Source organism: Prionailurus viverrinus, chromosome C1, assembly GCF_022837055.1.
Source record: "Prionailurus viverrinus isolate Anna chromosome C1, UM_Priviv_1.0, whole genome shotgun sequence".
Taxonomy (NCBI): domain Eukaryota; kingdom Metazoa; phylum Chordata; class Mammalia; order Carnivora; family Felidae; genus Prionailurus; species Prionailurus viverrinus.
The window spans coordinates 59,075,409-59,098,266 of record NC_062568.1 but is presented as its reverse complement, the minus strand read 5'-3'; the positions used below and the strand labels follow the sequence as shown (position 1 = coordinate 59,098,266).

General features: G+C 38.0%; 1 protein-coding gene across 2 annotated transcripts in view; it reads right to left on the bottom strand.

The window, feature by feature from the left end:
* ABCB11 (ATP binding cassette subfamily B member 11) overlaps nucleotides 1-22,858 on the bottom strand; it is an 88,634-nt gene that overhangs the window by 7,330 nt on the left and 58,446 nt on the right. For both annotated transcript variants that reach the window (XM_047872208.1, XM_047872209.1), the window contains 6 exons: nucleotides 15,871-16,035; nucleotides 10,706-10,810; nucleotides 10,457-10,618; nucleotides 5,629-5,832; nucleotides 4,105-4,346; nucleotides 1,460-1,616 (listed from right to left, as the gene is read on the bottom strand). In XM_047872208.1, the coding sequence (XP_047728164.1) occupies nucleotides 1,460-1,616; nucleotides 4,105-4,346; nucleotides 5,629-5,832; nucleotides 10,457-10,618; nucleotides 10,706-10,810; nucleotides 15,871-16,035 (1,035 nt within the window). The remainder of the gene's footprint in view (nucleotides 1-1,459; nucleotides 1,617-4,104; nucleotides 4,347-5,628; nucleotides 5,833-10,456; nucleotides 10,619-10,705; nucleotides 10,811-15,870; nucleotides 16,036-22,858) is intronic.

The following is a 22,858-nucleotide window of genomic DNA, read 5'->3' as shown; positions in this document are numbered from 1 at the left end:
GTTCCCGATTCTGGCAGGTATAGAACAAAGAGATGCTTGAACAATGAAATTAAAGACATGTGACCTCTCATTCCCATTCTAACCTAATGGGATTTCCTTGTCATCCATTCATTCTGAATGGAAGAGAACAACTAGTAGATATGATTCCATCACAGAAGCCAGTAACTGTCCAAACCCTTATAGTTCTGCTTCCCCTACAGATTTCAAATAATAGCATTAAACTTCAAATGACTCAGAAAGTTACTTGAGCCTGTATGGAAAAGGTAGTACCTTCAGTTGTACTACCTGAATTATGAATTTTAGAAATGGATAGACTTTAATAACGCAGAAGCTTCACTTTTATTGAGCTGAAGGAGAAATAGGTCATTTGATCAATTTACAAGGATTTCTGAATTTAGTTCAGCTTTATTAGGGTTTAGTTTTGTTTTGCTCTCTTGAACACACTGGATTATTAAAAAATTGGGGTGCCTGTGTGGCTCAGGCGGTTGAGCGTCCGGCTTTGGCTCAGGTCATGATCTCACAGTTTGTGGGTTCAAGCCCCATATAGGGCTCTGTGCTGACAGCTTAGAGCCTGGAGCCTGCTTCGAATTCTGTGTCTCCCTCTCTCTCTGCTCCTCCCCGTTCATGCTCTGTCTCTCTCCTTCAAAAATAAAAAAATAAATAAATAAAATAGAAAATAAAATAAAATAAAATAAAATAAAATAAAATAAAAACATTAAAAAATAGTTGGGCGGGGGGTTCCTGAGTGGCTCAGTCCATTAGGGGTCCGACTTTGGCTCAGGTCATGATCTCACAGCTCCTGAGTTAAAGTCCAGCATAGGGCTCTGTGCTGACAGCTCAGAGTCTGGAGCCTGCTTTGGATTCTTTTTCTCCCGCTCTCTCTGCCCTCCCCCTCTACCTCCCTCCTTCTCTCTCTCTCTCTCTCAAAAATAAACAGTAAACAAATTTTTTTTAATAGTCGGGGAAGATAAAAAAAATACCTGTTGGGACTATCAATTAGAAGAAAAGATATTTTGTTGATATCAAATTGGTTTTCAGGGAGTCCACATTAATCTAGATAAACATGAATTAAATCAATATTATTGTACAGGAAGAACTGGTTTTTCTGCATTCCATACCAGAACATTAGTAGAAAACATGGTGGTTGGGTAGGTCTCAAAAGATATCCAGTTTCATTCATTCTGGAACTCAGTGTGCTTTATATTACACAGAATTCAGCATTCACTGGATATCATTGCCTTATTCAAATGCCAGACTTATGAATAAATTTTAATGCTAATTTACTTCATTCCTTTACACTTATAAATCTATTGTCTGTGTGTTCTACATTCATGTGAATGAACCCATATACTGCAGGAAAGTGCTAGGTAGTATTGTATGACTAGCTGTTCACACACATACACACAACACACACGTGCACAGTCCTCCTCCACCTCCCTCCTATTCCCTCAGTACTTACCCACTTTTCACCTGCACTACTGTACACATTAATTGGGGGTTGTCGGTCCAGCAGTTGAAAAAAGCGTGCAGCTGATATTTTAGCTTTGGCATAACTAGGGGTGTAAGCGGAGGCTCTTCCAAAAGCTGTCGCACTTAATATCACTGAAGAGATCACCCTGTAATTGGACAGACACCCAGGTAGAGAAGGAGTGTGGCATGGTTGGTGTGACAGCCTAAGGGGCAGATGTCTGGGGGCCTGGCCCTGGTTCTACTAGGAAAGAATTGAGCAACTTTGAACAGGTCACCTTCGACTTGTTGGGAATGGGGGCTTGGAGACACTGGTAGTTTTCCGAGGTGTTCTATGTCAACATGGTGAGGGGAAAATTGAACGAGGGGGATTCACACCTCCAAACCCTGCTTTAGCTACAATGGCCTCTTTTTCAAAGGTTTGTTTGAGAAAAAAAAATTTCCTGAGAATTTTTAAAAAAGGAGGAAGGGGGCTTGAAAGATCATCAGATCGGGTTGAGTTCTCACAAAGCTAACATTTTTCGAATCTATAATAAGTGCATAAAAGATAATTATTAGTGAAGCATCACTAGTACAAAGCATGGGTGTCATTCACGCTTCAGACACCATGAGAAAGATAAAATTGTCCGTTTGCTTCTACAGTACTTATCCCAACTTCTAACATATTTAACATGTGCAAAATTAATGAGGAAATGGGTGAAGGGATAAATGAGTGATAAATATGGTGAGAGAGAGCTCTGGTGCTATACAGATGATGATGTGAGGGGCATCCTCCCAAGCTGACCATCTGCATCACCATGCCCAGAGGGCCTGCTGGAGGGGAGTGTGTTTGTGCCTTATGAACAGCTCGTTCATAAGCAGGAATTCTTTTAGGCCAAACATCTCTAGGATCCCAGCCCAAAGCTTAAAGCAATGAAAAGCACCTGGAATAAAATGGGAAATGGTGGAAGATGATCTTTCAGTTTAAAAAAAAAAATTAATGTTTATTTATTTTTGAGAAACAGAGAACACGGGGCGGGGAGTGGGAAGCAGAGAGAGAGGGAGTCAGTTTTTAAAGAGAAGCCAGAAGTTGGGGATTTTCTATAGTTTCCCAATTTTTACATATTGTCCAATAATTCTTCAAATTTCTGACATAAACGAAGAAGTCAACAGTCTGTGATTTCTGATTTGGGTTAACAGCTCTCAATATGCAAAAATTTGGAAAAGAAGCTTTCATGATTGGAGTGGGTATAGTAGGGCAGGAGAAGAAATTTCTTCTGTATTTCTAAAAGAAAGATAGAAGCCAAGAAGACAGAACTCATGGCTTGAGGACAAACCCAAAAGAACAGATTTCTATTGGGACCACTTTTCCTAATGTCCTCCAAGGCTTTCTCAGACCACCTCGCCCTCATCCCTCTAACACCCCCGCTACACCCATATACATGAGTACCCAGTCCTTTGGTACCCTGACACACTTTGGCTCTCACTTCTAGAAATGTGAGACACTGAACTCAAAGCTAATCTTATCAGGAGAGCCGGCTTGAACTATAAGAAAGGAACATAATTCCCCTGTCCTGGCCTTTGCTGTCTCTACCTAGGAGCATTCAGCTGGAAATATGTCTTCCTTGCAAGAGGCAGAGTTCTAATAAGATGGTTCTATGAACCATCTGATCCAAGGCCTCTAGATTTCCTCAGCATTAACCAGTATAATAAACTGTATCAATGGTTCATTTATCCTATTACTCTGTACACATCCCTTTACAATATAGCTTTTTTACTCCTCTGTGATATTGTGATTTATAGTAAGAAACATGTATTTGGTTTTTGGCTCCTATTCCTGGCACAACTGTTAAACCCTTGGAAGTTCCTAAATTTGGAGAACCATCAAGGTGTCTTTTGTTGTGTTAATGAAGTGACTTTGGAAGGCCCCTATTAACCTAAGGATGGCGGCTGGTTGCAGTTGCCAGGGGAGGCAACCACACAATTAGAGGTAGAAATTGGAAATTTCAGTCCTATCCCAGCCCCTCACCTCCAGGGAAAGGTAGGGTGTCTGAAGAAAAGTCTGAGGAAGGTGTTTTGGGCAGTCTTGCAGGACTGCATCCTTAGGCTCTGGGGTTCAATGCTGTCTCCAGGTAGAAGGTGTCAGAATTAAGTTGAACTGTAGGACACCCAATCAGGGATCAGAAGTGTGTGTGTGTGTGACAACAGTGTGACAATAAAGGAGAAACACAATCGGATCCTATCATTGAAAAGTAGATTTCATTCTCTTTTTTTTAAAATTTGGGTTTGGTTGTATGACTTTCCTTGGCCAGAGAGATATTAGAAAATGCAAACACTTTTCAAGTGTTTCACCTTGGGCATTGGGGCTTACTCTCTTCTGTTGTACTTGGAGTACTGAGACCATAATATGAAGAAAACAAGCCAACCTGCTAGAGAAGTCAGGTGGAGACAGAAGCCCACTCAGAAGCCTGAGTGAATCAGTCCAGTTCTGAAGAACACCTTGACAGCCCATAGAATCTTCAGAAATAATCAATCCCAACTGTTCAAGAGATCAAATTTGGTATGGTTTGTTAAGCAGCAAGAGCTGCCTGATGGAACCAGGCCATTCCTCCCTAGAGGAGGTCATACCTTTTATGACCTTGGCATGATAGTCCTCACCTGAACACATAGCTGAAATGGAGCCCCTCATTGGGGATTAAGTAACCTCCATATCTGTAGGAAGCAGAGTTAGCAACAAACACTATGCACTGGGAAAAACCATAGCAGAATCCATAAACGTTCGCTTTTCGAAAGGCTGTCTTGAATGGCTTCTCCAGCTCAGTCTCAAATGCTTTAATAAACTGCCTCTCTTTTCCAATTCCAGCAACAGTGCGGATATTACTGAGAGCTTCATTTGTAACCTGGAGAATGAAAAGGAGTCTTAGGAATTAAAGAGCAGAAATAACTACTCTCATGACATGTCAGTTGCTACATGGACTTAATGTGGGGTAAATGGCAAAATGTGGTACAAATCTGTGATGGAGGCATCATCTAGACATCAAAGAACTTGTCAGACATCAACCTACCTGGATCATGAAGCAGTTAAACTCAAGTTCTAATTAATACTAACATGTTTTTTTTTTTTTGTCTCCACTTGTAGAAGAGAGAAGAGAACAAATGTACACACGCTTATCCTTGAAAACTTTTTAGCTTTTTTGGTAATTTATTGAAATGTCCAAAACAATATCTGTAGATGTCTTCTGAGACAAAATATATTTAATAATACAAATTTAAAATATGATTCTATTTTCTTAAAAAATAATCTGACCAAATATTATATAAGTATAAAGTTTATCTTTTAGTCTATACTATGAATTTGTAGTTGTTTCAATCTATACACTATGGTAAATAATCACTGTTTCTGAATTAGCATCCTGTCCTAAAGTAGCACAAAGGTGGGCTACTTTCTCCCATTGGCATATGAAACTTTTTGGCTTCTGTCTACTTGGGCAATGTTTACATCTCCTCTCTTAAGACACGAAACCTAGATAACAGTAAATTTGTTAAGAGAATAAAGGTGTGTATGTGTGCGTACATGATTTCTTATACCTGATAAATGTCTATGCCACCATCTCCTCATTTACCCCGGTACAAGATACTCATTAGAACACACTTTTAAAAGTGCATCGCTGAAACCTAAGAGTATTTGAGAACTAAATTGCATCTCATAGTTCTATTTGGGAAAGACATTTGTCCTAAGTCTAGCAGACAGTAAAGTGTGAAAATTAAAATTATCTTCCATTAAAAAGATGGTAGCTCCTCTCTGTGTGGGCAGCATGACCTGGGAAAAACGTTTAGCTAAAAAAAACCCAAGTAGACGGAAAGCTGAACTCTCCACTCTTGCAAATAAGAATACACCAAACTAGAATGTGGAGGAAATAACCATTGGAAAAGAAATTGAACATGTAACCCTCTGTGTTTGCCCCGCCGTTTCTCTACACCTGTTTACACTCACAGCATCACAGCTTTGTTGTCACGGCCTTGGGGCAAAGGCACATATAAAAAAGGCTAGTGGGAGGTTTCCAAAGATTAACGTTTGTAGCCTAACAGCTTTCTTAAGTCTCTTTGTACAACTCATTCTCAGTGGTTTGTCTGACAGCCACTTAGCTGTAAGCAGTTTGAAAATTGGGTCTGTAAGATTACCTGGCCCGCTATCTCCAGAGCCTGCTTGTCTTGAGTGGCAAATCCTGTCAACATTCTGATCTGTATGGCTCCCGATAAAGCCAAGAAGGGGAAGAAGCACACTATAACCAGGCTTAGCTTCCAGCTAAAGATGAAGGCAATGATCATGGCCACAGTGATGTTAGTGAAGGAATTGACCATCATCCCGATTTGAGAGCCAGTCGCCTGCAAACCAAAAGCAATCAACCAATCTGAGACACACAGTCTCTTTCAACAAATACCACTATGTGAAAAGGCAATTTTATACTAAAAAGATTATTTTAAAAAAATTATTCTGATAAAATATACATAACATGATGTTTATCGTTTTAGCCATTTCTAAGTGTACAATTCAGTGGCATTAAATACATTCACAGTATTGTGTAAACATCACCACCATCTATATCCAAAATCTTTTTTTCTTCTTAGAGAGAGAGAGAGAGAAAGAGAGAAGATGAGCCAGCATACACACAAGTGAGGTAGGGACAGAGAGAGAGACAGGGAGAGAGAGAATCCCATAAATCATGACCTGAGCTGAAATCAAGAGTTGGACACTTAAACAAGTGAGTCACTCAGGCACCTGTCCAAACTCGTTTTATCATCTACAACAAGAACTCTGTACCCATTAAATATAACCCCCCGCCTCCTCCTTCTCCCTAGCCCCTGACAACCTCTATTCTTCCTTCTGCCTCTATAAATTTGCCTCTTCTAGGTACCTGAATGGAATCATACAATATCTTTCTGTGTCTAACTTATTTTATTAAGCTTAATACTTTCAAGGTCCATCCATGTTGTAGCACATATCAGACTTTCATTCCTTTAAGAGCTGAATAATATTTCATTATATGTATATATCACATTGTGTTTATCCATTCGTCTGTTGATGGACACTTGGGTTGTTTTCACCTTTTGACCATATGGATACTGCTGCTATGAATGAACACTGATGTACAAATATCCATTTGTGTCCCTGTCTTCATTCTTCTGGATATACATACCTAGGAGTGGATTTACTGGGTCATTTGGTAGTTCTATGTTTAGAAAGATTTTTTTTAAATAATGAACTCCCTAATGCATTTGAAGGCTGGGTTAATAAAAGTCCCTTTTATTCATGGTTTTTTGGAAGCTCATCTATTGTCTAATCTCATTTCATGGGTGTCAGAGCTCGAGCAGTCAGTGTGAGATTAATTCAGCTAAGTGTGGGCTGCATATATTTCACATGCCTATGCATTTGGTCTGCTTGGAAATGCCCAGGCGTTGGTCATATGGTAATATTTCTGATTATCCAGTGAAGACGGATGATTGTTCTGTAATTATACTCTTAAAATTTGTACAAGACTATTATAAGAGACCACTTTCTTTCTCAATGAAATTAGCTTGTTCATCAGTACAAAATCACATCCTGACTTAATAGCTGGCTGTTCAGTCAACACAAAATGGACAAAAAAGGTTCAGTCTCAATATAAGTGGAGAACGGACACTCATAGTAATTATTATTTATAATGAAAATTATTTGATGGTTCCAACTCTTCTTTCAGTTGCAGTTATGCAGATGTGACCAAAGGTTGGCACCTTCTGTGTAGAAAAGACTTGTGTGGGAACAACTGCAATGCCTTTTGTCAAAATTGTAGAGGCTTTAGCATTATTTAAAACAACCACAGGTAAGCTAGTAGGTAACGATAGGTGCTAAGGAAATGCGATGCAAGAATAATTTACCTCTGCATATTATATTGAAGATTCAAATGGAATATGAACTCTGTGGTCCAAAGAATTCTCTCCCATGTATTGATAATAACTTCCTTGAACACAGGAGTCAAAGTTAAATTTGGAATTCACTTATACACCTATATTTAGAGCAGCATTATCCACAATAGCCAAAAGGCAGAAGGAGCCCAAGTGCCAAGTTGATTGACAGATAAGTAGATAAACAAAATGTGATCTATACAAACAATGGCATATTATTCAAGCCTTAAAAAAGAAATGAAATTCTGACACATGCTACAACATGGATGTACCCTGAGGACATTAAGCTAGGCGAAATACACCAGCCGCAAAAGGACAAATAATCGTATGATTCTACTTATATGAGGTTCCTGGAATAGTCAAATTCATAGAGCCAGCGTGGGATGATGGTTTTATCAGGGCCTGGGAGGAGAGTGGGATGGGAAGTTAATATTTAATGGATACAGAGCTTCAATTTGGGATGATGACAAGTTCTAGATATGGATAGTGGTGATGTTGCATAACAATGTAAATATACATAATACCACTGAATTGTACACTTAAAAATGGGTAAAATGGTAAATTTTATGATTTGTATATTTTACCACTGTTAAAAAGAACAAAAGAATTTCGGGTTGGCAAGGACAGTTAGGCATTATAGAGCATTTGAAAAATAGCTAAATAGTTCTTTGGGATATCCTTATTTTTTCTTTTAACATTATATTCCATCAATATTTAAAAAAAATTTTTTAAAGTAATACAGCTTAAGACACAAAATATATACACATATATAGTAATAAACATTTTCACAAAAAGGGATCAGTCTAGATACTACTTTGTACTTTGATTTTTTTTTTCACTTCTTGTAACATAACCATCCCTCTGGATCATTACATTAACACCTTTAAAGATAGCTGCCTAATATTCCTTAGTAGGGATGTATTCACTCAACTGTTTTCCCACTGGTGGATATTCAGGTAGTTTCCAGGGGATTTTATTAATTTTTTGATCAATATAAAAAATACCCTTGAATGCATATTGTCACAAAATAGGAGAGAATTAACTCATACAAATTTTAGTCACAGGATTTGCATACCTGATTATTCTCTAAAAAATGTTGAAAGAATTCAAACTATAACCAATATTTTATGAGTGCGTCCATTTCTTCTCATCCTCACAAATATAGGAAGTTGTCATTCACGATTGTTTTTATAGGTGGAAAATGGTGCTTCATTCTTTTATTAGTATTTTTCTATTAATAAGGTTGTGCAATTCTTCATTTGTCCATTGTCCTGCTGCATTTCTTTTTTGTGGTTTGTCCATATACTATTTTTTAACCTGTATTATTTTGTTTATTTTTGTTCTCTAACCAATTTTAGAGCACTGCACATATTAGAGTTATCAGGTGTATTAATTTTTGTTATAAATATTTTTCTAGTTTTTACCATTTGTTTATACAAAAGTTTTAAGTTTTTATGTAGTCTGACAAGTCTACTTTAAGTTTTTTTGTCTTGTTTAAGAGAATCTGCTCGGGACAGCTGGGTGGCTCAGTCGGTTGAGCGTGGAGCGTCTGACTTTGGCTCAGGTCATGATCTCACAGTTTGTGGATTCGAGCTCCACTGTGCTGACAGCTCAGAGCCTGAAGCCTGTTTCGGATTCTATCTCCCTCTCTCTCTGCCCCTCCCCCACTCACGCTCTCTTTCTCTCAAGAATAAACAAACATTTAAAAAATGTTTTTAAAAAGCACCTTGCAGACTGAAGGATGCAAAAATAGAAGAGATAATTTTATAGCTTATTTATTTAACCTAAACTTCAGTGTCAGGTAAACTGGACACTAGAATACTCAGTTGGTAAAAGTGAAATTGTTACAAACTTTCTCCAAGCAGTAAGACAATGCACATTAAAACCCTTCAAAATGATCATATACTCTGATCCAGTGATTTTATTTTGAGAACAAAAACAAAAAAAAATGAATAAGGATGTGCCAAGCTTGATGTAAAATGATAGAAGTTGCTTATAAGGGGGAAAAAACAGAAACAAAAAACATTTAAATAAGGAATTCTTTAATGGTGATACATTAAAATGATGAATTATGCAGCCGTCAAAAATCTACTGTAGAAAAATATGTAATGGCCAAAATATGCTCACAGCAGATTGTTGTAGGGAAAAAAACAGAAAGATTACAAAATGATTCATGGAGTGTGACCCAGAGTCTGTAAGAAGCACATATATACATAGAAAAAAAGCTCTGAGGAAGAAGATTCCATGTTCCTGAGAAATTCTCCCATATCATTGTCCATATTTTTGAGTCAAGACACACAGTACAGCACCATCAATCCAGGGCGTTTTTTTCTTCCAAGAACCTTACAAATAAACTGTGGTTTTCTTTTTTCTTTCTCTTTCTTTCCTTCCTTCCTTCCTTCCTTCCTTCCTTTCTTCCCACAAAATGTGAGTAGAGGTTCTGGACGGCACATTTGACTCTTGTCACTTTAATACAAACCCCTAGTTTCCTAAAGGCATGGCCTCACCTTACACATGTATAAGTCCCCTGAACAAGGCTGCCGGTTCTGAGGTTGAGAAACCACAACAGCTTTGTCTCTATGAATGCCTCAAGATTCTAGATGGCAATCATTTACTTCTTTCCTTCAGTTTCCTTACTGGCATTTTGCAGAGGCAGCTCAGAATAGCTCCTCTTTTCCTAAGACCGGCATGCTGGGCATCTATGTAAGAGGCTTTCTTCCACACACGCTTTGCTTCCACCTTCTGGGGGGAGCTTTTAAGTGTTGTGGAATCTGAGCCTCTGGGCCTGAAAATGATCTGAGAAATGAGTATCAGGAAAGTTTTCAGTTGCTAGACTCCCACAAAATCTAAAACCTGGACAGATTTGGACTCATGGCACTGATTCTGGACATTGCCTGGGACACACTGTTGTTTGTCAGCATTGGAAATGGTGGAAAATGTGGCTCTGGGGCATCTCAGTCCCATGAGTTCCTATTTCATGGGAAACACATAGGTAATTATCATAATTCTCAAAGGAAAGAATATTTACTCCAGTTAATAACACCCCTGATTTCCCCCCATAGCTTACCCCTTGAACTTGAGAGGCATCTGTAGCAAGCCTTGTTGTTAGTGCCCCAGGGCTATTTCTCAGGTCATCAAACCAGCCAATGTCTTGTCCTAATATTGCTCTGAAACCAAATTTACGTAGCCTTTTTGTGAGGAGTTCTCCAGATTTAGCAAAAGCATATCCCTAAAACATAAAGGAATCTTTAGTGATATTTTAACACGAAAAGGGAGAAAATAGCTAAATCACTTACAAAAAAATAAAACTCCTTACCTGCAGAAACTGAGTGCAAATGGATATACAGCCCAATACTACAAAAAGCAGGCACACAACATTGATCTGTGACCTTTGTTCTTCTTTATCAAGAAGTGAAAAAGTCTTTGCAAGAAAGTAAGCAAACATGTTACTTTAGTATTACAAACAATAGCAAAATAAATAAAATATGCTTAAAAGGAATTTCTCTTAAGCATCAGGCTAAGGGAACATATCAGTAATTAAACCAAAGTTAGCTATGAATATGTGTATTTTAATTCCTTGTGGGGAAGGAAGCTTGGCAAATGAAAACCAATAGCTACAATTTGCAGAAATTCTGTCTTGTTTCTTGGCCTGATGTAGGCAATTGTGTTGGCTTTTCATTGATACAGATGAAAAGTATCATTAAATATCTCAAATCTTGTATGTAATAAGGCAAAGAAAAAAGAAAGGAAGTTAGGAACAAAGGAAGGGAGGGAGGAAGGAGGCAGGGAGGGAGGGAAGAAAGGAGGGAAGGAAGGAAGGAAGGAGGGAAGGAAGGAAGGAAGGAAGGAAGGAAGGAAGGAAGAATGTTTTCTGGAACAAAGCACAAAGTATTATCATGACCTTTGTCCTTCTCACATAACAGAAGCAATAAAGATGATTTTCCCACTCAGGTACTCTGTTATTACTTTTATAGATCATATTCATATAATATATATATACATACATATATATAATATATGAATAATAGTTTCGTTTAAAAAACAACTAGCTATTAACTGTAGTTGGCTTAGGAGAAAGAACACTTTCTGTCCATCTGAGGCTGAGATTGTTGTTTCTTTTTTTTTATGTTTATTTTTGAGAAAGAGAGAGAGAGAGAGCACAAGTGGGGGAGGAACACAGAGAGAGGGAGACACAGAATCCAAAGCAGGCTCCAGGCTCTCAGTTGTCAGCACAGAGCCTGACATGGGGCTGGAACCCACGAACTGTGAAATCATGACCTGAGCCGAAGTCAGATGCTTAACTGACTGAGCCACCCAGATGCCCCAGAGGTTGTTGTTTCCAAATCAGGAAAAGTTGAAAACATTTTCTACTTCCCCCCAAAAAACTATGGAAGTCGTGAATTTTTTTTAGTCCATAATAAATGGTAAACTATAAGTGTATTCTGAACTTGCAGATGTATGCTCAAGTAACTGATTGGGGACTACGCTGTTGCAATAAGAAAATGGAAAGAACAACTGGATATTCTAATGATAGTGCCCTATGATGAATAGATTTTAGGTACAACAAAACTTCCTAATTTGGGCTTAAGTGAGGGAAACTTGAGTTCAAAAACGTACACATTAGAGAACTTTATTTATCGTTCTAAATTAATTTAAGTCACTAGAACAATGCTAACAAGCAGTTGCTCAAAAGAAATCGTTTATGCAATACATATTTATTGAGTGCCTGTTATATACCAAATAAATCTCTTGAAAACAATGTATACTACTCCATTAACAAATCCTTTCTTGCAAAGCAAAAGTAACCTATTCAAATAATCAAATTCCAAAGTGGAGAGGGGAGTTCCAGATTAATAAAATTTACTGTTTCTAGGATAATTTCTAGGGTCTTCATGTTCTTAATACAGGTGGAAGTGGGTTTGGAAGATTCCAAGGTCATTCTCCCCAGCACTGAGTAACTCATATGTTTACTTTACAGAGTTTATAAATTTAGGAGTTTAAAAACCTGTTGCAGTTTGGTTTTTAAAATCATTATACACATCCCCCAAACCCCAAACAGTGATGCCATATTTCCATTCCTTCCTCATGTCACCTATTATAATCATGGACAAAAGGACTATAGAAGTGCAGATTAGCCAGTTTAACTCTTATTCTAGAGAAGGTAAACCAGAGCCCCAAACATCAAAACTTCTGTCCAAGTTCATTTAGCTAGTGGTTATTATTAGGTAAGGAAAGGCCTATTTTTTAAGATTCCAGTGATTTTCTTCTTGCCAGCTCTCTTGGCTCTTGGCATGACTCATCTTGTCTGGGTTAAAAAAAAGAGTGTTTGGCTGATGTTAAATCCATACAAGTGTCCAGTTCAAGAGTGGACATCTCTCTATCCATAACTTCTTTTCACAAAATTCTACTCCATGAGTTCTTTGTTGTTGAGTTTTGTTCTTGTTGAAATCAACCCAAAAGGCTACCCATCCGTAGGCTCCTTTATAATACATCTGTGCCATTTTTATAATGGTGAGTTTGTTTAAGGAGAAAACAGATATTCATTAAACTCTTGCTATTTACCAGGTGCCAAATGTGTAACTTAACCTACTTTAACTTCAGTGAAGATTTCCTTAAATTAGGCTTCTTAAAACAACCCAGTGAGGTAGATTTTCTTGTCCCAAATTACAGATGAGGAAACTAAGACTCATCAAGGAAAAGCCACTTGCCTAAATGCACACAGAGAATACAGAGCAGAGACTTAATACGAATTCAGGGCTGACTGACTCCAAAACTCGTGCTTTTTCCCAGCATGCTACGTCCACATTGCTGTGCTTGGAACACATGCACACTTTCCAAGTCAAATAGACCCATGGAAAGTGAATCAGATACATTATGTTTTATGTGTGTATTGATGCATCACTAGACTAGAGACCAGGATCCTAATAGTGTCCAATCGTTTGCTGGGTCTGTGTCCCAAACTGTGGTCTCAATACACCAAATGTTAGTATTGTGCCCTTTAGGTATGTCAGCATGAAAATAGCGCAATTACGAACAGACTATTATCTGACTCATGATTATATCCTACGAGATGAAAGTATCATGAATCTACTGATGAATATGTGATAATTATGCAAGAGACAAACAGAATGATCTTCTTCATCAGAGAGGAAAAATAGTACTTTGTTCAGCATCATTCTCTTAGAAAATACAACCCAGTGAGAACATTAAACAAGAGTAAACTTTGGATTCCACCAACCAGATCCTGTTACTCTGGTAACTGTAGCCCTTAAGTGAAAGCCTTATTGCTCAAGCCAAGTTTTTCCTAGGATTTCTGGTTGTGAACAGAAGAATCACATAATGATTGTCACTGCCAACAACTGGAAGCTGCTCTAGAGAGCAGGTGTTACAGCTGAATCGTCAGGTTTTTTCTGACCTGGCCATTTCATAGACTCTTAGAACTGGCAGTTATCTTAGAAACCATTTTTGTCAATCCTTCCTTTTATAGTTGAGGAACCTAAGGCCCAGAGAAATGGCATGGCATGACCCCAGGGCATACAGTGCTTGATAAGTAACTAGAAGAGCCAGTTTCAGAAAAAAAAAGATCTCTGGGTTAGGAGTCCAGGGCTCTTTCCACAGGAGCTCATATACAGGGTTTGGGTGAAGCTCAGTCAGTACACTCTTTACTCTGTTTTTTAAGAAAGTGAGAATCAGCAAAGAAGCTGTTATTCTGGATTTATTTTAAAAAGCAAACATCTAGGGCAAATGTCTTTACAGATTCAACCCTACCCACCACACCCTCTGCACCTCATCACTACTCTGTGAGATGCATTTCCAGAGCCTTTCTCTACTAGAATGTCAGCTTTATGAGAGAAGGGAAGGGCTTTGGTTTTCTTGTTCCTCAGTCTATCTTCAATCCCAGCAATAATGTCTGGCAAACCATAAATGATTAATACATATTTGTTGAATTATGAATAGATTTTTTGTGTTTAATGTCTGTCTTCCTCATACACTAGAAACTCTATTAGAGAAGGCACCATGACTGATACTGCAATCCCAAGTTTCTAGCATAGTGTTTGTGGAAGATGATCAACAAACATCTGTTGAGTCAAAAAAGAACATTTATGTTGCATTTAAAATATTGTACTTACCAGACATGAAGGATGATAAATTAATTATTTAAAGGATTTTTACCATAAAGGGTTTTACATAACCAGAAATTCAATTTACCAGAGTTGAAGTTCTCGGTTTCCAGTTTCCTACTTCTCTGAAATTAACATGATTTCCTCACTTCCCACAAGGGGGCAGTATAAAAATTAAAAGGGCGACTGAGGCCCTCCCTGCACAAATGACTTGATTTTGTTTATGGACTCTCTGGGTCTTTCTGTATGATTCATGCCTGTGGGGACATTTTTCTGGTCAGGACCTCCCAGAGAAGCCGCAAAAGAGAGACTAGTGGGGAAAAAGAAAAACTCAGGACTCTTAGTAAGCTCTGGCTGTGTGGTATACTGGCAAATCCTTGAGGCTAGGCTTTGGAAAAGGTGCCTCCTACTCATGGTCCTATCACCTAATTAATTCCTACTTCACCATAAACAAATTTAAAAAGTTATCTAGATTCTAGGTTTGCCTCCTTGTTGATCTCACGGGATTTGTGGGGGGCGGCATAAATTTCAACTAAGGAAACTTGGCAGCGTTTTGATAACTAATTTTGCAATGATAAAGTTTTGTTAGAACCTGGCTCTCCAGGTTCTGCAGATTTGAACCCCAGATCCATTACTTGCTATCCTAAATTCTGTATAACTTGATTTGCTTTTTTGCTAAAACAGGAACAATAAGAATCCCTACCTCAGATGGTTAACTAGGAAAATTTAGTGAACTATTGTATGTAATGTGCTGAGTGTAAATAAATATTTGTAATTATTGTTAATTTTTATTGTAGCAACAAAGTCAGATGGAGAATACAAAAACTCCTAAGGAAGTGAAAATTGAAATAAGCTCATTCTTTATCTGTGCCTTATTGTACTTCTCTCCTCCTTTTCCTCTTTCCTCCCCAACCTTGCCATTTCAATGGTGCAATCAGCAGAGAAGAGAATTACACATGCACTAACACCTGCTTTTATAAGCCAAACTCTGCACCTCAGCTGTTCAGCAAGATCAAAACGGCCCTAAAATCCTTTTGTACTATTCGACGAACCTGCTTTGCATTCTGATTTTGTTTGCATATAGGGAAATTGCCCTCTTCTAACACTAAATTTGCAGCCATAGTGCAGTTTTTCGCAGACATGATGCCTGGATGAGCGTCCTGCCAGCCCAAATGAGAGTGTTCAGCTTCACCTTCTTGTCTTCTGTGCAATGGAAAATCAAGGCACTTTTAGTCCTTTATGAGGAAAATAAAGCTACATCCATTAAAACAACAGAGCCAGCCTATCAAAAATTACAATACCCACTGATAGAAAAACAAACAATGTGAGGAGAATAACGTGAACCCAGCTGTTTGCTTACCCCAAGAATCTGGCTGAATAAAAAGGCATAGAGAGGTGTGACTGAACCATTGACAGAGGCGCCCACAGCCCCTACCAGCATGTAGGGCCATTCTGGAGCATTGAATCTCAGAATCCTCCGAACTGGGGCAGGTTCAATTTCTTCTTCCACAGGAATATCCTCGTCCTTGAGGGGAGAAAGGATTACATTAGTCATCCAGAGGTACACACAGACATTTTTGCATTTATTCTTTTATTATACAGCAGACCCTTTGGCATTCACAGATTTAAAAGTCATGGTTTGATTGGTTATGAGTGACCTCAAAGATCTACAAGATGTTAGTGATGCGTTGTCTTGTAAGAAATGGTTTTGAATTGCTTGCCACCATGCCGTGACTTGGAAGGGATGAGCTAGATGGACACACATCTGAGGGTGAGGTTGTGGTTTTCATGTCGCAGTGAGTATGTGTTAACTCTAGGGGAGTAATAGATATGTTGGAACTTTCAAAAAAATAACTCCCCAATTAAAAAAAATTTGTGCTATAGTGGTATTTACATATTTGAGGACTCATAAAAATTTTAAGGTATGTCTTTCATAAATGTCCTTCTAGAAACTACCTGAAGCTCTGAGGCAGGACAGTGTATCTGAAAGAAGACAAAGTAATTATTCAAATTTATTAAATGGTGTCAATAGTTATAATTTACATGCTCTCTGTAAGATTTTTCTTAATTAGTACCCAGAAGTATATGGTACTCCATTCAGGATTTCTAAATTCTACATATTCTTTGTAATGAGTGAAAATTATTTTAATAGTTCTCTATTCTGTTCTCTTTAGTTGTCATTAAAGTGTCAAGCTAACAAATTTTTATCCTCTTGAAGGCAAATATTATATTCAAAACCCCATCATTTTTACTATCATTTTCCTCACTACTGATATTACTCACTGCTTGATCTTTAGGACCATTTATTAAATTTATTACTGATTTCATGTAAGAAAGGATTTTAGGTGGCTTATATAGATTTGCATTAATTTTTTTTACTTTTTCTATTAAAATATACTAAAATATTATAACAGATGAATTACAAAACTATGAATTAGTGCTCTCTTTCATTAATATGTAATAATCTACCCTTTAGGTAGCTGAATGTCACAAACAGACAACAGCAAGGAACTTTGAATACTTTCCTTTGCCTACGAAGTCAAAGACCACATTACCAATTCAGTTTAAATAAAGCTTTGTGTCATGTTATGTCATTATCATTGCAAGCCAAATAGGCTGGAGGAAGGCCGCTCGGCTGGTGATGGATTTCTTGTTAACTCCATTTCAAATTCTCTCTTGGCCTGCCCTCAACATGTGCACTTGTCATTACTATACACTCATGTAGCAAATCCTTCTGTCCAATAATTTAATCTCTCACAGCTTACTAACTCTAGGAAACCAATGCCTCCAACCAGAGAGGAAGAGAGGTGCCTGGGAAAGCATGAGTAGAACAATTGGGTTCTTGATTGAACCCAATGAAGCCACCTATGGAATACGTCACAAAGCAATTTAGCTCTCTGGGGCTCAGTTACCTCATCCTCAAAATGAGATTGTTGGACTAAGTCGTTTTAGGGAGATAACTCTCTATGGGTATCTTGTATTTCTGCACATCTTATGCAGAATCACTGACTACCTTTATTTAGAGTATTTTTTTTTTCAAGGGTGTTTGCATAGCAAATAGCCTTGGAAGACAAAGATGGTGTCTCCATCCCAAGAAAAGAGCAGATGTGCTTACTACCCATTATAAAAGAATCCAATTCCTCAAGTTCAGGATTCCTCTCTTAAATACCCCCTTCATTTGCTAGTATCATCTGGCTCTCTTTAAATCTGGGGTTTGGGCTGGGAAACCAGTGCAAATGATGCACTCTGGCTACCACTCTTGCTGTGAGTAATAAAGTTCTTTGTCTCTGGCTCAGGGCTCTTGTGTATTCTGCCTGCATCCATGAAAACAGTGTCAGACTAACTTGATACTTTGCACTACAGCAAAATTTAGACCTTCTACAGTTCTAGACAGTGGTTGGTGTCCATATCAGGATGCTTGCCAGACTCATGTGGATCAATGATTAAAAATATAAATTCCTGGGGGGCACCTGGATGGCTCAGTCAGTTAACCGTCTGACTTTGGCTCAGGTCATGATCTCACAGTCATGGGTTCAAGCCCTGCATTGGGCTCTGTGCTGCATCTCGGAGCCTGGAGCCTGGAGCCTGCTTCAGATGCTGTGTCTCCCTCTCTCTCTCTACCACTCCCCTGCTCAACTCTCTGTCTCTCTCTCTCTCTCAAAAATAAATAAACATTAAAAAAATTTTTTTAATATAGATCCTGGGGCCTATCACCAGAAATTCTAATTTAGTAAGCCTGAGTGTGAATCTGTGTTTAAAAATAAGGTGTTTGAAAAGATACTAATGTGGATCTCAGGGTACAGCAGAACTATCCTAGAGGCTGCATGAAGCAATCATACATTTCACAAGCTTTTAGAATTACCTACACTTAAAAATTTACAAAGAATAAAATTCACTATTAGAGCCAATGGAAAACTACAATTCAAAAGTCACTGATATTTATGACTAGTGGTTCTATCTCTAGAACATATATTGAGAATAAATTTTAGTTGTTTTCTACACTTAGAAAAAAACACTTTATTTTCTTTTGTGTCTTTGCTCTTTTTCTTCTGCTTGTCCCTTTTTACATAATCTCCAGTCTACATATCCTAGTTCAAAGGGTGTCTAACTAAGATTTTCAACTTTATGTGCAATGGAATAATGAGGAAGAGGGGAACATATTCTGCGAGTAAGTGCAGGTCCTTCGGACATCCTTATAACATCCACCAGAAGTATTCCTTCCTGTCATAAATATCTAGGTGTTAACATTTTTCTCTGTTTCATTCTCACTGCTATGTGGGCTCTCCATCCCTTCTGCAGTGTCCCCAGCTACTCTCTTACTTCTATGAAAGGGTCCTCAACAACTGTGGCAGTTTCTAGGAGTTATCTTCAAGTGTCCCCACATAGCTGATCTGGGCCATATCAGAAATGCAACCATTTTCCCTCTCTTTCTCATCAGCAATGTCACCCATGAAATGCCAACAGGCTCTGACACTACCTCCACTGCATTCTCCTCCTTGTAAGGGCTACACATGGTTGACCGTCCCCTGAAATCATTTCATGTCCATGGGACACCGTGCATAGTGCTCAACAAGAGACATATTTCCTTGGTATCATACTTAGTCATGGTAGCTCCTGAGGGGCACTACTTTGGGATCCCAAAATCTCTCATAGATTTTGTGTGAAAATTACTTCTGTCTGCTTCCTGCTATAATCCTTCTCTCTCTAGGACTCAGACATGAATTCAAACAGATAGGGCAAAGAGACCATTATCTGAAACCATCATCCTGAACTCTGACTTCAAATTTCTCTTCCCCTTCTAGAACTATATAAAGTGTTTGGCATAAAACTTGGCATGTAATAAATGTTCAATAAATATTAGATGACAAAAAAAAAAAAAAACCACCACTCCACAGGTAATTCTAGTAGTAAAGCCCAGTATGTGAGTAAAGCCCAGTATGCAATCTCCAGGACTCTACGAGCCTAGGATTCCATGATTATAGGTTTAGAAAGTGTCAGCTGTGCTCTACCATCAGGCACATTAAACTCCAACATTTTCTGGAACCACTGCCCCACAAAACAGCTCACTCACAGCCTGACATGACAGAAATTTCTCTGGTCTTCAGATTATTGAAGGTATCCCTCACCCTAAACAATACTTAAGACATTTTAAAATAACATGAAGTGATTTTTTCCAGGAGTTATCATTCCAAGATAAACTAACAAGAGGCAAAATTTAATTGATTTGAGTAATTTTCCTTTGTCCCCTTTCACTAGAAGTTTGATTTAAAGGAAACTGTCCCCTGACTGTCCCCCTCCACCCCCCACCAAATGCACCATCAAGCCTGAATGATGCAAAAACTAGAAAATCTGTCCCTAAGTAATTGACTTACTTGATATAGCTAAAAGAATAATAGAAGAAAGCAAAATATAAAGCCATTATGTATAGAAGAATTTTTCCTTTGAGTTTTGCAAAGCTAAAGACAAATTTAGTCATCTAAAAAAAGGCTAAAGATAATTTATTCATCTTCCCTGTATATGTAGCAAACCAGTAACTCATGGAGAGGGGTAAAATTATAAAAGTTGATGTGTTCTCTTACTACAGATTCCTGCCTTTATTGTAGCAATGTCAAGTTTATTACATGTAAAGAAGTATCCTGTTAGAAAAAAAAAAAAAAAAGAATCCTGCTTGCAACTCCAGGGCAGGGAGAAGGACAGTGGCTCTTGTTCATCTCTGCATCCATAACACAATCCCTGGCACACAATAGCTGTACAATCAATATTTATTGGATGAAAGAATGAATGGAGCTTTTATGCCCATGGTGCATACATGCAACAAAACATTTATTTAAAAAAATACTGAGCTCATCTACTGTGCAGATGGTTCAATGGTAGACACTGCACTTTTCTCAGTTTCCTTCCTTCCGTCTCCTTTTATAGGTCAGGTGAAAATAAAACCTCCTACCTACTTAAATCTTATGTTCTGCTTTCTGTGCTTTGTTACAGTGATTTCTGCATGCCAATCCATAGGGGTCTCCTGCCTCAATAACGACTTCAAGATTTGATGATAAGAAATGGGCACTATGATAAAGGAGCAGAGATTCTCCAAATGAACATATAGTGATAGCCATTTGTAAGGGTCCTATCTCTGTCCTCTTAATCAATGCTGAAACCCTATCTTCTAAGTTAGCTGTGATGAAGTGGTGGGTTTCAAACTTTTGACCTTGACTTGATTTCATACAGATCCTACTTTGTTTGTTTCCCTGAGAGAGATATCTCAGTATCAGAGACTGGCACCTTTTGCCTGAGGGTGTCCCCTAATCCTCCACTTAATTTTGTCAGCATTATAACTAAGATCTGACTCTACTGATGGCAACCCAAAGCACAGCTTGGAGAGTGAGAAGAAACGTTACCTAGTTACCAGCAACTAGGAGACCTTGGTCCCCGGTGAGCCCACCTAGTGTTTGAAAGTACAAGCTCTTTATGCAACCATCTCTTCTAAATGTTCAGAGTCGAAACTCTGAGAGACCACAAGGTGGAGATAATTCCTTTATGTAAGTAAACATTTTGCATTGGAACCTGAGATAGCATACTTCCCAAGTAACACATTAAGGTTAGAATTTCTCCATAAAATGAGAAAAAGAAAGGATTTTGCCAGTGTTTGGCAAATTTAGTTAACTTTTAAAATGCTTTAAAATCTACTTGAGATCACAATATCCCACGTATTTAAAGTACTTTAAAATATTACTTGAGATTAGAAATTCCATACATTAAATTTTATCAACCCTAATTCCGTTGTTCCTTTTTAAAAAATTAGTTAATTTAAATCTAAAAAATCCTAATGTAATTACCATTGAGCAGTCTTAATATAAGCATAAGATCTAATTTTCTTGGAGCTTTCACAAAATCACAATGGCTTCCCTGTCATTTTTTTCCCCTTCTTTTTTCTCTCTTTACTGGAGACAGAATATAAAGTGGCATATTTTAAATATTACACTGATTTAAATTTAATTGAGTTTAACTATTCCATTCTAATTCACAATGCTGGTAAGTAGAATATTATATGGAGCATTTTTATTTCTCTAACTAGCCTTTATATTTGATTTAGGTTTCCTCCTTATGTAAATGGTTCCCTTTTGAGTTTCCTCAGCATCAGGAGAACGCTGTGGGAATCTGATCTCCAGATCTCCAGGGATCTGATCTCTACAGCTATGCCGGGCCACTGCCAGTTTCAACAGCAACAACAAAATCAGAATTTATTTTTCTTCTCTTTCTTTCCTTCCTTCCTTCCTTCCTTCCGCTCTCGCTTTTGTTGTCAAATAGTAACAGAAACTAGAAAAAAACATAAAAAATGCAAAAGTCAAATATGATTGATACTGTTACATTTGAAATTTCAACGTCGTGTTTGGTTCTTTGTCCCCTGGAACTTCACTAGACTCCTTATATAGGCATCTTGTCATTATTGGTGGCAGCACCATGGACATAGATGAAATAACTATTTCTAGATTTAGAAGATAAGTTGAGTCCTTAATGGCAAGATGCAGTAAGCAACCATGCTTGCTCTCTGTGTGATTCATCCTGCTGCTCCTAAGTATTTTTCTATGCAATTTACTTAAACCAACTCTACTGGATATTTATTCATTCCTAATATATTAAAACCAAGAGAGAACTTTAATAACACTTCTGTCATAGTCATAAGATCATAAGGAAGACTGTACTTTATTCCACATTTGTCACTGCGAATAAAGGTTTATAATTACTTCCAAAACGGATTCTCATTAAAAATTTTTTAAAGACAGTTTGAAATTACATCATGCATAATGGATGTGCTTGTAATTAAAATACTCTCTGACTTATTTGCTTTGATAAATCTTGTGGTTTGGGCTTATTTCATTGTAGAAATTCAATTATCATCCTAGTTTTTAAATCTCCTGATATCCTAATAGGTGCAGGGCACTGGCCTAAGTGCTCAAGTTGATGCAAACACAAATAATGTATACTCACTATCTTTAAGAAGCTTGTAATTTAGTAAAGGAATAAGACAATATGACCCCAATTAAGGCTCAATAAGAAAACTGCCATGGGGGCGCCTGGGTGGCGCAGTCGGTTAAGCGGCCGACTTCAGCCAGGTCACGATCTCGCGGTCCGTGAGTTCGAGCCCCGCGTCAGGCTCTGGGCTGATGGCTCGGAGCCTGGAGCCTGTTTCTGATTCTGTGTCTCCCTCTCTCTCTGCCCCTCCCCCGTTCATGCTCTGTCTCTCTCTGTCCCCAAAATAAATAAATGTTGAAAAAAAAAATTAAAAAAAATAAAAAAAAATAAAAAGAAAACTGCCATGAAAAGTGTCAAATGAAGAGGAGTTTGGGCTTGAA